At 44.8% G+C, this 17305-nt stretch overlaps 1 protein-coding gene and 1 pseudogene across 1 annotated transcript in view; one reads left to right on the top strand and one right to left on the bottom strand.

The window, feature by feature from the left end:
• Positions 1-17305, top strand: part of Fut10 (fucosyltransferase 10) — a 75081-nt gene that overhangs the window by 11183 nt on the left and 46593 nt on the right. Inside the window, exon 3 of the mRNA XM_021170202.1 lies at positions 3071-3365. Coding sequence (XP_021025861.1) covers positions 3071-3365 — 295 coding nt within the window. The remainder of the gene's footprint in view (positions 1-3070; positions 3366-17305) is intronic.
• LOC110300138 lies at positions 16666-17134 on the bottom strand (annotated as a pseudogene).

Below are 17305 nucleotides of genomic sequence, written 5' to 3' on the forward strand. Positions count from 1 at the left end.
AAAAAGAAAAAGAAAGATTTGATTTTGTGTGTGTGTGTATGAATATGCGTGCATATGTGTGTATGTGTGCTCTTAGTCACTGAGCCATCTCTCCGGTCCAGAGACTTCAAAACCATAACCATATAACTGCTACCTCACCTACCATAGGGAGCAATGGTTTCTCAGTACCCTCTGAAGTAGGCATGCTAGATTTCTCCCAGTGAAAAGCTCTTTTGTACTTACATATAATAAATAAATCTTGGGGCTGGAACGAGCAGAGGTACTGAGTTCAATTCCCAGCAACCACTTGATGGCTCACAACCATCTGTACAGCTACAGTGTACCCATGTCCGTAAAGTCAATAAATCTTAAAAAAAAAAAAAAAGAAAAGCTCTTTTTTAATGGTATTCTGAACCTGCAGTAAATAAATACATCTTCATATACTGAATTTGGGTGGCAAATCTTGAGTTTTGCATTTGCATTTTTTTGTTTGTTTGTTGGGGAGGTTTCTTTTGTTCCATATCTTATTCCCTGTGTGGGATTTGTTGAAGAATCTGGTTTATTTCCCCTTTGGATTGTAGATTTGACTGACCTTATCCTTAGGCTTTTATTTAATGTCCTTCTGTCTCCCGTATTTCCTATAACTCAACAATGGCATCTGGGGACAGATATGCATTAAGGGTGTATTTATTAATTGCCTCTATCATTTGTAATGAATTTTACACTTCACACAGGAGACGTGGGTGAGACACATGGAACAAATTTTGTATTTGAAGTTCCATCTCCTGGAGTTTTGACAGCCTTTTCTTTTTTTTCCCTTAAAGTACTGGTTGTACGTTCATAAGGAAGGTCACGTGAAGGGAGGATCTGGGGCTGTAAATTAACTTGCTTCCCTCCAGCTTTTGGGGACGAACCATATTTATTATTACATTAAAAAATGCAGAGAAAGCTCTTGGCAAGGGCTGACTTGATTTTGGTTCCTGAAAGCTAATGTAATTGCTTTATTCTTTTGGAATAGCACTTGGCTTTCACAGAAAAGGTCTTAACATTTTAGTTGGCATGGGACCCTTTTTTTGCGGAGAGTTACAGACTCCAGTGGTCCCTTTCTTATTCCAGGAATAGCATGCCCATTAAAAAGGAGCTGCCCCTTGCTGCTGAGTATGTATCTTCTCCCATACCGGTTGCTGTGGGAGTCACTGTGGGTCACTGTGGAAGAGTTAGTAAATCATCCCTTGGGGTCCTGGGATAGGTTTCAGGACCCTCTGTGTCTGATTGTCCATTAGAATTATTATTATTATTATTATTATTTTTTTTTTTTTTGGTTTTTCGAGACAGGGTTTCTCTGTATAGCCTTGGCTGTCCTGGAACTCACTTTGTAGACCAGGCTGGCCTCGAACTCAGAAATCCGCCTGCCTCTGCCTCCCGAGTGCTGGGATTAAAGGCGTGCACCACCACGCCCGGCTCCATTAGAATTATTAAGCAGATAATTTGGGAGCTCTGTCCATGTCCCAGCCTCTGGAAACTGTGAACATATGACTTCACATGGAAGAGGGGACTTTGCAGATGTGATTAGTGCGAGTGTAGCTAGAGATGGGGAAAAAAGCTTTGGTAGGAATGTGTCCCTTATGATTATATATTGGAAACTTAATCCATACAAGAGTAATAAAAGTCGGGGTGGGAAAAGGTGATGTTCTCTGGGCTCGATGCTCTTATGGGACTGAGCCATCTTAGGCTGGTTGCTGATAAGATGATGACTTTGAGTCATTCATTCATTCATTCATTCTGTCTGCCTGTCCTTTTTTGAGACAGATTCCATGTTGATCCTGAACGTGGTATCTACTGCCTCAGTGTCTCATGTGCTAGGATGATATATGTATGTGTGTGTGTATATATATATATATATATATATATATATATATATATATATATATACACATACACACACACCACCATTTCTGGTCTAAAATAATCTCTTTGGGGAGGGGCATGTGCCAGGATAAAGCCCACTGGTTTGATTATAGCATTCCAGCACTAAGCTACACCCCAGCTCTTCCCACCCCCTTCCTTCTCATTGGCTCCTCAATGTTGGATCATGTAGTCTCCAGAACTATGAGAAACAAATCTTTCCTCTTTAGAGATTATCAGCCTCGGGTATTCTGTTATAGCATCACCAGACCAAGAAAGGATGTAATCCTGAATTATCCACAGAGATTGAAGGGAATCATAAGTCATTAAAAGCAGGGAACGTTTCCTGGATTCGCAGTGGGCTGATGTCAGCAGCGAGGAAAGTGCTATCAATAGATCGAAATATTGAAAATGGGGGTCATGAGCCAAATAGGCATTGTGAGCTATTCCGAAGAGATAGAAAAAAGAAGAGGTGGGGCTGTGCCTTGGGGTCTGTAGAGAAGACTATATATTTGCTGGCCCTTTGATGTTAGACTATAAGCCTAGCTCTTGACCTCTAGAATTATATAGTAATATGTGTGTTATCTTAAACGGGTTTTATTGTAGGATATTTGGTCACACTGTGAACCCCAAGATGATCATATTTACTGGAAAAACGTGTTTCTAATTGTGCTGTGGCTCAGCCTTAGCACACTCCTTTAATCCAAGAGCCTTCTGTTTATTGTAAACAGGATTAATAAAGTCAACCATAGGTCAAGAAGTGGAACAAGCAACCAATTGACAGGGAGTGACCATAGGAAAAAAAACCATAGAGAGTAAGAAGGAATGAGAAGGATGGATAGAGAGACACACAGGAAGTAGAAGGGAGGGACATTCAGCTTGAAGGGATTTTGAGCCAGTGTGCAGGAGGAGGGGTTGCTTCTCCTTTTGGGATGTCGACTGAGGAGGAAGGTCAGCTGGGTGCTTTCTCTGTCTCTAGGAGCTAGCAGGCTTTCACCCTAGCATTTGGCTCCTGAGTCTTTATTGGTAAGATGGCATGTTTTGAGATTTTGTTAAAAACATCACAGTTTTGGTGTGTTGTTGCCGAAGACTGACGGGAATCGGAATACATACATCATGCCATATGGGAGATGTGCCGAGTGACATGGAAGTACCAGCCTCTGACCCAGGTTGCCTTCACTTTCAGGTAGTGGTTGAGCTTGGGAAATTTGAAAGGAAGAAGCTTAAAGACTCCAATGTGCAAGACGGACATAGAGATGTGGAGGGGGAGCCTAAACACCTGAAACCATTTCCTGAAAAGGAAGCACTGGCCTTGGCTGGGAGGCCCAAGGTGGATGCTGGTAGCTACCCCATCGTGCTGTGGTGGTCCCCACTGACTGGAGAGACTGGCAGGCTCGGCCAGTGTGGGGCAGATGCTTGCTTCTTTACCATCAACAGGACCTTCCAGCATCATCCGATGACCAAGGCCTTCCTATTCTACGGTGAGTTGGGTTTCCCTTCCTCATTTCATGTCCTAATGTCTGTTCAAAGCCTATTGCTCATCTCCTGAGAGGGCAGAGTTCTCCTTGATCACATGTTGGTACACCTGATTTCTTCAGGCCTTTTGTAGAAGGCCTGAGGTATTTAGCAGATATCAAACAACCCTGGCCAACTGTGCTGGTTTGAAAGGGAATGGTCCTTCTAGACTCATATGTTTGAATGACTGGTCCCCGGTTGATGGACTATTTAGGAAGGATTAGGAGATATGACCTTGTTAGAGAAGGCATGTCATTGGGGGTAGGCTTTGAGAGTTGAAAAACCTGTGCCAGGCCCAGCCTCTTCTGCTGCCTGCAGAGCAGGATATAAGCTCTTAGCAATTAGCATCTGGCTCCATGTCTGCCTGTGTGCCACCAACTCCTTGACATGATGATCATGCACTAACCCTCTGAAACCGTAATAATCTCCCAATCAAATGCTACCTTTTTAAGCTGCCTTGGTCATGGTGTGTCTGCCCAGCAATAGAACAGCAACTCGGACACTAGCATAGGCTTGGTTAGTTGGGCTGCTCAGTGTTTTCATAGCTAAGTGTAGTGTTCACTGAATCTGATCCTTAGACTTTGGTGTTGTTGACATGAGTTCAGATCATTGGTGATGAAGGCAGGAACTTTTGGACATCATGACAGATGTCTAATTGGACATGTTAGATTAATCAAAATGAAAAGAAATGGCCAGGGAGAGAGCTAAGTCATTAACATGATGTCTTAGTTCCTTTTCTGTCACTGTGAAGAGGCACTGCAACCACTCAACAAAAATACTAAAAGAAACAAATGAAATTAGAAGCGTTGTAAGAAAATGTTCTAGACTGTGACAAGAGAGTTAAAGATAAAATGGAAATCCCTTTGAGAGCTAAACAGGGGCTAATAAGATGGCTCAGCCAAAGACCAAAGCTGATAGCCTGGTCAGCCCCAGGACCCATGCGGAGAAAGGAGACCCACAGTTGTACCGTGATCCACCATTTGTGCCATGCTTTTATATGAAGCAAATTAAATATTGAGTTTAATTTCTTTCTTTTTTTTGGCTTTTTGAGTCAGAATTCCATGATGTGGCCCAAGCTGGGCCAAATCCACTCCTCCCTGCTTCAGCTCCCTGCCTGTTGGGATTTTAGCAATACATCAAAGCACTGGGCTTAATTGCCCTTAATTTTAACAACACTCTGGTAGGTTTCCAAGGTTGAGAAACAACACATCATAACTAGAACTGGCTGCAGAAGAAATTCATGATTCTGAAGTGTGTTTACCTGTGTGCGTGGGTCTTGGACAAACATTGTTGTTCAGGGATGCAGGACTGATGGGCATTTATAGTTTTCGAGGTTTAAAATGATTATAATATAGTAACTGATGAATATATCTTTGGGTGTTGGTTTGGCAGTGGCTAATAAACATAAATTCATATCAAATAACCCCTCTAGTAGGTGCGTATCTTTATGAATTCTCATATAGGTACCCTGTTGTTTGTGATAGTTTTGTCTTAAGCCAAGCTTTAAAAATAACCCAGTTATTTTGAAGCTACTTTTTAAACATAAGGTTAAATGAAATATGCTATATTGACACACTGGAATACTATACAGTGGTAAACATGCAAAAACTAGAATTGTAGGCAAACAACTTAAACCTCAACCAAGGTACAGATAGGAAGTTATTCATGTATATTGAATGTATGCATATATGTGTGTGTTTATATGGCCTGTATGTGCATATTTATGTAGCTATAGAGGTACAAGTATGCATATGCATGCATGTGTGTATGTGTGCACACAGTGGGTAGAGGTCAACCTTGGATGTCATTTCTCAGGAGCTGTCTCCCTTGAGTCTTGTGTCAAGGTCTTCCACTGGGACCCAGGGCTCACCAATTAGGCTAAGCTGGCTGGGCAGTGAGCCTGAATCTGTTTGTCTCTGTCTCTCACATGCTGGTATTACAAGTATGTGCCACCATATCTACCTTTTTTATGTGGGTGCTGCAGATTGGATTCAGGTCCTCTTGCTTATGGGGTAGCACTTTATTGATTGAGCCCTCTCTTCAGCTCCCAAGTTGAGTATTTATTTATTTGTACTGTGGATTGAACCCAAAGCCTTGTATATGCTCAGTGAGTACTTTGTCACTGAGCTCTGTCCCAGCCTACAATTTGTAAGACATACAAAATAATAGTGAACATTGTGGATGCTCTTAGGAATCTCTAGTAGACATTTACAAAAGCACACCAATGACTTCTGCCCCAGGGAAACAAGTTGAACACCTGCACACACACACACACACACACACACACAAAGACAGACACACACACACAGACACACAGACACACACACTGTGTATAGTATGCTTTTACCTCCTTCGTCTGTGTCAGCTAATATATAGAATTTTCTTGTTTTTAGCAGCTAAAATTCAGAAATGATTGCTTTGTTGGGTGATCTTTCCTTCTATCATGGTAGGAACTCAAATAGCTGGGCTTTTGGAAGCTCCTAAAACAGGACTCTGCTTGGTGACTCTGCAGGACTCAATAGCTCTCTGCCCCACACTTAATTCTGTAGTCATGTTAGGGCCCTTGTTTTTCTCAGAGGTGGCCTCACCATCATCCAGTGTCGTGGCATGTTATGAGTATGCATCAGCTGTGATCTGTCATCCTGTAGGACCTCTTACTGCCACCACTCATTGACAACCAAATGCTAAGTGTGTGCCATTTTTGTTAATGTGCCACTTAAGGCTCCACAGGTCTACTTCAGCCTTCCATGCTCAATCCATTGATTCTGTCAGCTAAAAAGCTCATGTATAAAGGTGAGAACGGAACAGTGGCCATCTTGGATATACATTACAAATGTTCCTGGATTGGCATCATGGTTAATTCAGTCTCTGTATCCTAAAGGGCTTGTCTGTCTGTCTGTCTGTCTCTTGTCAGAATAATCTAGTGCACAGCCTGTATTTAGTTGGCAATGGAGATGAACAATGGTTTCTGATATAACCCAGTATATGCAAGGCTGGTGGACCCATGAGCTGTTAGAGCAGTGGTTCTCAACCTGTGGGGTGTGACCCCTTTGGGAACCCAGTAGATCTTTCCTCAGCAGTTGTATAAGACCTTTCTGCATATCACACACTTACATTATGATTCATAACACTAGCAAAATTATATCTATGAAGTAGTAACAAAAACAATTTTATGGTTGGGGCTCACCAGAATATGAGGAACGATATTAAAGGGTCATAGCATTAGGGTAGTTGAGAACTACTGAGTTAGAGGAATGTCCATAGATCTTGGGAGATTCTGAGGCAGGAAGGAACATCGAAAAAAATGTGTTCTGAGAAGTAGGAGAGGGGTGGGGGCAGCTGAGTGGTAGAGCAGGTGCTTTGTCTATGTGAGGCCGTCTGTATCCAGTACTCAGCAAGAGAAACAAAACACCCAGATAATGTAGGAGAACATTCAAGTCACCCTTGAGGGAAAATGTAGTTGTGTTGTGTTAGGATCTGATACCATGACAGGTGGAGGAAGAAAATCCAGGGTCTGAGACATGTAACCAAGAGTCTAGGTAAGGAAGAAATGAGGATGGAAGGGTACACTGGGACCGAGCAAGGATGCTGGCCTAAGATTTTTATATCCAGTAGGAAGATGGGGTAGGAGGAGTCACTGAAAGCTGAAGACCCTCTGTAAGAGTTAGTGACGAGGAAGAGACAGAAAACCCTCAGTTACGGTCAGTGGATGTAGCTCAGTGGCAGAATACTTGTCTTGTATACACAAGATCCTCGTTTCAATTCGTAGCTGTTCAAAAGCCAAGTCAAGGACAACACTTATAAACTACCCTTGGCTCTTTTCCATCCGGGGTAAGTTTTTCCTCAAATGCCCATCCACCATCTGCCAAGCACAATGCTAATTGTGCATAGTAGAGAGGATGATAGTAAGGTACCCATGGTCTTGGTTTTGTATTGGTCGTCATTTCTTCCCTAGTAGTGTGTGACGTCACACTGATAGGGCCATGCTGATTCATCATTCTACCTCCCCAGACTCTATACCTAACATTGTCCTTTAGTATGGCTGGTGTTCAAAAAAATCATTTAGACTTGGAGCCTTGGAGGATGTCTTAGTTAGGGTTTCATTGCTATAGAGAGACACCATGACCACGGCAAGTCTTTTAAAGGACAACATTTAATTGGGCTGCCTTACAGGTTCAGAGGTTCAGTCCATTATCATTATGGCAGGAAGCATGGCAGCATCTAAGCATGCATGGTGCTGGAGAGTTCTACCTTTTGTTCTTCTGAAGGCGGCTAGGAGAAGACTGCCTTCCAGGCAGCTAGGAGGAAGATCTTGTTGCCCACCCCCACAGGGACACACTTCCTTCAATGAGGCCACACCTACTTCAACAAGGCCACTCCTTCTAATAGTGCCACTGCCTGGGCCAAGCAAATTCAAACTACCACCACCACCACAGAGGACTAGGGTTTGCCTTGCAAAGTTTAACCAAGGGTATAGTTCTTTCTGTATTACAGTGGTGATCAAGGGGTATGTTGTTATTGCATTGCGAGGTTGGGTGTGTCTGCATATGTGTTTTGGGGGGAGTGCACACTCACCCTTCCCACTTCTCACCTCCTTTCATTCTTTCTCAGGAAAGGTCTTGCCATGTATCTCAGGCTGGCCTCAAACTTGAGATCCTCCAGCCTCACCTGCTCAGTGATGGGATTTTATTTTCCAAAATCTGCCTTCAACATATTTTTCTCTCTGAGGGTTCTGAAGTCTTATTAAGTGGGTCACTTATGCCGTAGTGGGACTCTGTTGCAGCAGAAGTTGAAAAAGAAAAGGCAGGAAAAAATGATCAAGGTATCAACAGCTGACCCCCCAAGAGGGGAAAGGGAGTCAGGCAGGTTATGCCTCCTTTAACCTTTTATACCCCAGGTTGGATTTTGTCACCTTTATTTGTTACCTTTAACCCAATTTTTTCCTCTTCTTCCTAGAGATGATTACGTAATATAAGCATATTCAGGTGGTAATAAAGACTTCAGCTAAAGAAATATAATAAGCACTTCTGTCTGGCTCAAGCCACTTGAGAAATGCAAAGAATTAGCTTCATTGACAATTGTCTGAAAGCAAAATTAAGCAGTCACAAATGAATAGTTTTTAATCCCAAATCCATAGTTACTGAAAGGTAGTCTTAGAGATGGCCCCTGCAGTGATTTTTAGAGCAACACTGAAGTTTTAAACGGCTCTCTGGGAAAGTGTCCCTCGGGAAGGGTAGTTGGGATACCTTCATGGGAGTGAGGTAGTCAGAATAGGCAGCTGTTCTGTTTGCAGTACATTTCTGGATAGATAGATGTCTCTGTAACAGGTAAGGTAGGGATGTCATAACTATTACAGTATTCTACCTCCTGCCAATTCTGGCTATTATTGGGAAATCTGGCTATTAGCATGCTTCAGTGAAGTCTGACATTTTGGATAAGGTGTAGAGAAGGTTTGCCTGCAAGGAGAACTGACATCCAGGGGTGGTGTTGCCCTCCAGTGACTGGGGGAGTCACACCATTCCACCTGTGAGTGCAGGTTCCCTGTGTCTCACCTGATTGTCTGCGTACTTTCCCAATAGTTGAACTCATTTGTTCCAACTCATTTGAGCCTGTCTTGGAAGGCTCCCCCCACTTTTTTTTTTAAGATTTATTTATTGAATGTATGCAAGTTACACTGTTGCTCTCTACAGACATACCAGGAGAAGGTATTGGATCCTATTACAGATGGTTGTGAGCCACTGTGTGGTTGCTTGGAAGTGAACTCAGGACCTCTAGGAGAGCAGTCAGTGCTCTTAACCACTGAGCCATCTCTCTAGTGCCAGACAACTTATTTTTGTTGTTGTCTTTTTGTTTGTGCTTGTGAAAAGGGGACACATATGACCCAAGTGGGCCTGGAACACTTATGTAACCCAGGCTGGCCTTGAACTTGCTATCTTCCTGTTCTGCCATTTGAGTGCTGGGATTGTAGGTGTGCACACCCCCACCTTCCGAGGGCCCAGTGTAGGAAGAGCTCTTAATTGTCATAAACTCTGAGGAAACAATTAGAATATGGAATATAGACATAACAACGGAGAGCTCACTGAGTCCTGGAATACCATGAGCAGTTATGGAGCAAATGACACAGCTGGTTACGAACTTGGTCCTGGTCTTGAATGGTATAAAATGTCTTATGGATACAATCTGTGGATTCCTCTTCTTCAGAGAGTCGTAATAAAGATCACCGAGGACAAATGGTAGCAAAGCCGGTAGATATTGCCTTTGTTCCAGAGGACACTTAGGGGTTTATGTTCAGTGCCGTGCTGTGAACATGTGTAATTAAAAAGAGAGGAAGGTGGGTGTAGGAGCCCAGCTGCTCAGACAGGGCCTCTCCAGTGCTCTCCAGCTATAGGATCTTTTCCATACCCTTCCATTGCTTGGCTAGTGCTTCCCCGCTTCCTCTTCCACAGAAGACAGATTTCTGCCCAGATGACATTTCTCAGAGAGGTGTTCCCTCATCTTTCTAGTCTGTTCTCAGGTGAGGGATTGCCAGATCAGATTGGCCTGTGGGTGCCTGAGAGGCATTAGCTTGCTAACCATGGATGTAGAAGTGCCCAGCCCACTGTGGGCTGCACCATTTCCTGGGTAGAGAGTCCTGGATTATACAAAAAAACTAACCAGTGAGCCAGGAAGCAGTTTATCCATGGTTTCTGTTTCAGGTTCCTGCTTGAGTTCTGGTCCTGACGTCCCTCAACAATGGCCTGTAACTCGTAAGCTGAAGCAAACCCCGTTCTTCCCTAAGTTCCTTTTGATCAGAGTGATTTTTATTATTGCTCTTTTTAAAGTCACAGCAAGAGAAATCGAACTGAAATTCTCTAAGGGTAACACGAGGATGACGACCTTCTGGGGTTAGCAGCCGAGCTGTTAATGTCTAGTTTGTAAACTACCACTTAATTATTATTTTAGTAGGATAACCTAATCTCAATTAAGCTCTGCATCTGTAGCCCAAATATCCAGTTGTTTTCCTAATAAAAACCTCTGAAGAATTATGGGAAGGAACCCTTGCTTATCTGCATGATCTGTCTGACAAGAACATAGGAACTGTCAAGTCTTGAAGGGGTAGTGCTCTCTGGCATGTGGCAGGAAGGTTGGGGATGGGAGGACACTGATGTCCCAAGCCCCGCCTGACTAAACTTGCATTTCATCCTTCAAGGCCCATACAGATATTAACTTGGCTTAACTACAAATGTAATCCACAAAACCATTTTGTTTTCAGAATTAGCTCAGCACAAAAGCGGTAACAAAAATTTATGAACAAATTAACAGCTCACTGGCTCTTTTTCGCTTTGTTAAGAGAGCTTTTAGGAAAAGCATGACACGTAAAGAATTGATTATTTCCTTGCAGCTAAGAAACTTCTTTCCGTCCATAAAAAGACTATCCGGTAATGTTGAATTTTAATCTGTCACTTAAAAAAAATCACAATCGTGTGATACATAGCACTATTATAAAGCTACGAGTTCGCTAGCCTTCCCTCTGACTAAGGTTTTGCTTTAAGATTGGTTTGATCTGGTATTTTTATGCCTAGTAGACGGGAACTCTTGAGAGAAACTGACTGGTCTCCAGAAAGTACACTTCCTTCCCTCCGAACGTTGAGCACCATGTGAGCGAATCTGGCAGTATCCCTCCACACGGTGCCTTTCCCTCCGGCTTCCTCTGCATCCTTGCTTTGCTGTATGTCCAAGGGTGTCTCAAGCTGATTTGACAAGACTGTTGCTAAGCCTCACGGCTCATCGGCAATGCTGCTCATACCACCCCCGCCCCGCCCCCGCCCCAGCAGCGAGTGGAATGAAATGCCCCCCACTGTGTACCCTTTTCATTTTCCTCCTCACTCGGTACTGTCCACACATAAATGTCCTATTTGAGGGTCAGAATCCTTTTCTACTATATGTAAGTCTTTTGGGGCACGTGGAAGGCACAATGAACACTTGTGTGGCCATGTGAAGTCGTTTATGGTGACCAGGGGTTCTTTGCAGAGTCCCGAGTTTAGACAGAGGAACGCTATATTGACAACAAATTGCATGAATTCAGGTGCAGTGTCCTCAACTGAGCACATTGGGTAGATAACTCAACAGCAACCACTTTCCCTTTAATTTACACAATCACACGTTCCTGGGAAATTCGAAATAAAACCCGTCACATTTAAAATATTTTCCTTAAGTGTTAGTAAGTTTACACAATGTAGTATTTTTAATCATAGTCCCCGGATGTGATGAATTTTCATGTGGTGGTTTTAAAACAATCTTTCTGTCTGTCTGTCTGTCTTGATAACAAGGTGAGTGCAGCAGTTTCCGTTTCTCAGCTGACGACTTGCTCTCGATATGGTAGGATGTGAGGGGTTAACTTAGAGAGCATAGATTTGAACTTATTTCACAGAAGGCAGTAAGTAAGATCAGCCTTATTAGCACTCTGAAGTACCGCATACTCACTGGGGACCGGGCCAAGCCTTATCATTCTCATCTTCACTCGCCCATAGCAGGAGTCCAGAGATTTAGTCCCCACTGAAAAAGCGAAGACCACTGCTATACAGTGTGCATAGTCTTTCTCATCTACTGGATGGAACACAGGGCCCCCAGTGGAGGAGCTAGAGAAAGTACCCAAGGAGCTGAAGGGGTCTGCAACCCTATAGGTAGAACAACAATATGAACTAACCAGTACCCCCAGAGCTCATTTCTCTAGCTGCATATGTAGCAGAAGATGGCCCAGTCGGCCATCATTGGGAAGAGAGGCCCCTTGATCTTGCAAACTTTATATGCCCCAATACAGGGGAATGCCAGAGCCATGAATTGGGAGTGGGTGGGTAGGGGAGCAGGGCGGGGAGAGTGTATAGGGGACTTTTGGGATAGCATTTGGAATGTAAGTGAAGAAAATATCTAATAAAAAATTGGGGGAAAAAGAAAAAAAAAAAGAAAAGAAAACATGACTGCCATCCAGGGCATGGTGGTGCATGCCTTTAATCCCAGCAGTTGGGAGGCAGAGACAGACGGATCTCTGAGTTCAAGACCAGCCTGGTGTCTAGAGTGAGTTACATGACAGGTAGGGCCAGGTCTACACCGAGGAACCCTTTATTGAAAACCAATAACAACAGCAAAAACAAAGAGAATGAAAAAGAAACACAACTTCTAGTTCCTTTTCCCATGGCCATGAGCAGTTGCTCTCTTATAGCCAAAGTTGCACAAAAGTATGTCAGAGCTGTCTCTTTCTCCTTAGCACAATCTCTCCTAATTTTCAGCTCTGCATACTAGTTCTTGCCCATTTTCACAGACTCCCTTGAATACCATAACTTCTTCCCTGGTCAGTGCCTCCTCCCAGCATGCTCTAGTGGTCCTGTGTGCAGCTGCCTGCCTCTTCTGCAGCTTTGCTCCCCATTTTGCAACCTCTAATCATGCTGATTTCCTTTCTTCTCGTGTAATTACCATGCTACCTGCTATCTGAAACCACACTGCTGCTTTCTCCTCTGGAATGTTCCTTCTACTCCCTAATTCTCTTTGTTCCACTCATCCTTCAATCTCAGCCTGTATCACTACTACCCTAGGAGACCTCCTCTAACCTGCTGACAGGTCTAGCCTGCCCTTAAAACATCTCCCAAGTCCTCTGAGTTCTGCTGTAACATTTACCATGTGACTGATCACTGGGTGCCTTTCCTATTGTGCTGTGAGCTTCACAAAGATGAGGGCTTTTTCCATTTTGCTTCCTATTGTGTTTCTAGTCCTGAACATTACCCCCCCCCCCCCCTTCGCATGCCAAACACTGTGAAAGAGCTGCCTTGGCCAAAATAATCACTGGGTTTTGTGGCAAGAGTAAGCTGTTCCACATGATGACAAGAGGGGGCAGCAGAGAGCTGTCAGAGTAGAAGCCTCTGTGAGGTTAGCAAACCAGGCTTGTCCGGCTCTTTAATTAGGAACAGACTAGGAGAGGGAGAAATGTCAATTTGGAAACGGAGAGGCCAGAGAACAATCTGTTCAGAAGAAAAATGGGGTGAGATTGAGAAGGTTCTAGCAGGAGTTGAGGAGAGGAGGCTGGTGAGGTTTGTGAGCATGTCTTAGCCTCTGGCTGGGTGTCCTCGTTCACGGCGGTCCTTCCCTGGGCTGGAAAGGATCCTGCCCCAAGCATGCTGCAGACAGGCTATTCCATGAGGATGGGAGCCCTTGCGTTCTGGCCAGCAGCTTCTTTTCCTCTGGGAGCTCACAGTACATAGAGAGTGGCAATGCTGTCCCTCCACGCGATCTGAGACTCACAGGCTGGACCTTGAGACACGAGGAAGAAGGAGAAGGGTAGGAGGTAACATTTCCAAAGTGCCCTGTGTCATAGACACAACGAAGTCTGTCTGGCAAGATCGCCCTCTAACTCATTTGAAAGGCGGATGCATTCTGCTCTGCGGTTTACACTAGTAAGTGTCAGTCATTCATCAGGCGGCTAATCGGAATTTTAACCTTAGCCTCGTGGTTTACAAATCTGTCTTTCTGATATGTACTCAGAAGACACGGAGATTCCCCCCACATTTTTAAAAGCTTCTCCTTGTGTAAGGAGAGCATGGTCTCTTTTTACTCCCGTGTTACACGAGGACTAACATTTTTATGAGAGAGGTGGAGAGTTCAGCTTGGTATACTTGAGGGCTCTGGATTCCACCCCCAGCACCACACACAGAAAAGCTGCGCTGGAAACAGTTGCCCTAATTATGCGTGTGTTGGTTTCTGGGAAGTGATAATGAGTATTTAGGTCGATGTCCACACTCTGTGTGGCTGGCCTGGAAAGGGAACTCAGGACCTTTCTCTTGATTTTATAAGGAAACAAGCAAACATTTTGGGAGGGTTTCTTGGTCAGAGTGGATCCCAGTGTAGAGAAAGGAGTTATCAGCTCACAGCTCAGGAACCAGCTTTAGAATTATTCCGAGTTTCTGTGAGGTCCTCTGGAGAGAGTCCCTTCAGGAGAGCTCGCTCTTACCCCACCCTCCATACCCCCAGTACCTCTATTGCCTTCACTGTCTCCATGTCTCCATGGTCTCCACTGCAGGCACTGTGCCCGCTACACCCACTGTGCACACTGCACCCACTGCTTCCTGTGTGCCCACTGCCTCCACTGCACACACTGTGCCCACTGCTCTCACTGCATCTACGGAGCCCACTGTACCCGCTATGCCCACTGTCCCCACTGCCCCCACTGTGCCCACTGCACCCATTGCCTCTACTGCACCCACTGCCTCCACTGCACGTACTGTGCCCACTGACCCCACTATACCCACTGTACCCCCTTGCACCCTCTGCATCCACTGCTCCCACTACTGCATCCATTGCTCCCACTGTCCTCGCTGCCTCCACTGCTCCCACTGTCCCTGCTGCCCCACTGAACCCACTGCACCTACTACACTCACTGTAGCCCTACACTCCCTGCAGCCACTACACACACTGCACACACTACCTCCATTGCGCCCACTGACCCCACTACACCCACTGTACCCCTGCGTGCACTGCACCTACTGTGCCCACTGGGCCCATTGTTCTCACTGTCTGTCTCTCCTGCCCCTTAGTACCCAATGCCCTCACTGTGTCCCCTGCACCCACTGCACATATTACACTGTAGGCTTTGGCTTGCTATGCCTGAGCACCCTAGCCCAGGTCCCTAACTTCACTGTCCACAGAGCCCGTGTGGCTAGGAGGTCTGTGGCCTGGGATGGAAGAGCATCATCTCAAAAGATAGAAAGCCAGCAGAGTTGAGGGCAGTGCCCAGCACTGTCTCTGTTACCTTAGCAGCTGAGAACTAAGCACGGGCAAGTGCTTTGGCAAGGGAGAGATGTGTGACTTTATCAAGTACTAAATCATGCTGAGGAATTTCACAGACGCTAGTGGTAAAAGCTGTCGTTAACACCGTCTTTGTCCTTCTTTGCACCAGTGTGGCCTGTTACTATTGACCTTATCCATTTTCACCGGCAGGAACGCTTTGTCTGTGACCCCTTCCCATTATCACCTGCAAGGATAGTATCTGTGTTGCCTTGTTTTTATTAGGTAGATTTGATCAAGCAGTTACTAACGGTGACAGCAAAAGCGCCTGCAGATGTCAGTATAGCCGTGGAAGTGGCTGCTGCCACCGGCACCTTCCGTTCTCTGTGCGCATGCCCTGTTTCATGTTAAGTTTCTGTCCTGCTCTGCTTTTAGTTTGGAAAACACCTGCAGATTCACAAGGAGCTGAGAACAGCAAAAGGGCTCTGCTCTCCAACCGAAGGAGTATTTGCTGGGGACTTAGAACACATTTCTCTCCCAGTTAACTAGTTTTCAGGATGCTTTAGTGAAACCTTTTGGAAGAGACCACAGTGAAGTTATACTGTCAAAGAAATTATTCTAGTCAAATTCTGGGACCTAGAATTAGGAGACGGGGCACATGAAGATGATGGAGGATCTGGTAAGTGAGCTTCATACACAAATTTCAGGGTGTTTCCCCAGGAGGTGACACTAGAGGGCAGTATGCACGGGTTAACGCTGGTCAGGGAGCAAGCTGCGATTTCTATTCTTCCAGTTATGTTTGAAAGTGTTCATGCATCACTCTTTAAAGCTTCATTTTATCACACAAAGGAATAAAAAGTGTTAGTGTCTATGCTACCAGAAGTATTTTAGGATGAGAATTTTGGTAAATTTATCTGGTTTATATTTAGATCTAATGTTCAAAGTCAAACTTTATCTTTTTTTTTTTAACCTTTACATAAACAATTTATTTACTCTAAAGAGCAACACAGACAGAATGCCATATAAACACAAAGGAAGTCGTGCAGAGTGGAGATGCTGGCCAACTTTAGATCTGAGGCTCATAAGCCACAGCCCAGGTTTCTGAAAAGGGCGAGGGTAGGGAAGGAGGGTAGGGAAGGAGGGACAGTGTGGTTCTGTTATACAGCCAGCTGGAGGCCAGAGCTCTGAACAGTGGCAAGCATGCCTGCGTCCCAGTGAGGTGCGAAGAAACTAGCCCCTAGCGGCGGGAAGAAACTAGCTCCTAGGGGCTTACCAAGCACAAAAGTTTATCCCTTTACAGCACTTGAAATACTGACATCACTATTAAAAGCAAGTTTTACTTAATAATCAAAACCACAAAAGACTGAATATGCCAATGGCGGAAATGGAAAATTGTGCCCGCTTAACCCTCCCAGATGACTAGTAACTGTACGGATCGACTTAGATCTGCAAAAGATTGTAAACCAGTTCTTGGTAAGCCAATTTCTTCCTCATCATGGAGCCCAGGGCCCTTGCTTATGAGGGGGCAAACTAATTCGCTTGTGCTCGAACCCTTTACTTATATTCCACTCTGCTTTGGCAGTAAATTGTGTACGCCTCTGCTTGAGCTGGGTCTTGAATATTTGGTTCATTTAGAAGTTCTTGTATTCTTAATAAGATCTGTTTGATCGTGATAGCTGGCTCCCAGTCCTTGCCTTCCTCCAGGACGGACAGGCATATTGTGCCAGAAGGATGCACGTTCGGATGAAAACAGTGGTGGCTCAAATTTACATATTTGGTGGTGAGGATGGATAGTCCTCTTTGAAAAGCCTACTTAGTTTAACAAGCCTCCTTCCCACGGAGTCCCCTTCTTTCCCGGGATAGCGCACTCCCAGTTCATCAGGTTCATCGTACCATCAGGGTTCCTTGTCGGGACAGCCACAAAGCCAAAAGTGTGGTCGTACCTCCAAGGTTTCCTTTCCTGCACAAGTCGGCTGAGGGCCATATTCACATATTCAAAGTCCCGACAACGGGAACTTAGAACCGTCCGCGCGCCCCCTGGTGGTCATCCTGGCGCCTGCTCCATCTTTCTTTTTTCTTTTTCTCTTCTTTTCTTCTCTTTTCTCTTCTTCTCTTTTCTCTTTTCTCTCCCTCCCCTCCCCTGCCCTCCCCTCCC

The sequence above is a fragment of the Mus caroli genome, chromosome 8 (genome assembly GCF_900094665.2).
Source record: "Mus caroli chromosome 8, CAROLI_EIJ_v1.1, whole genome shotgun sequence".
Classification (NCBI taxonomy): Eukaryota; Metazoa; Chordata; class Mammalia; order Rodentia; family Muridae; genus Mus; species Mus caroli.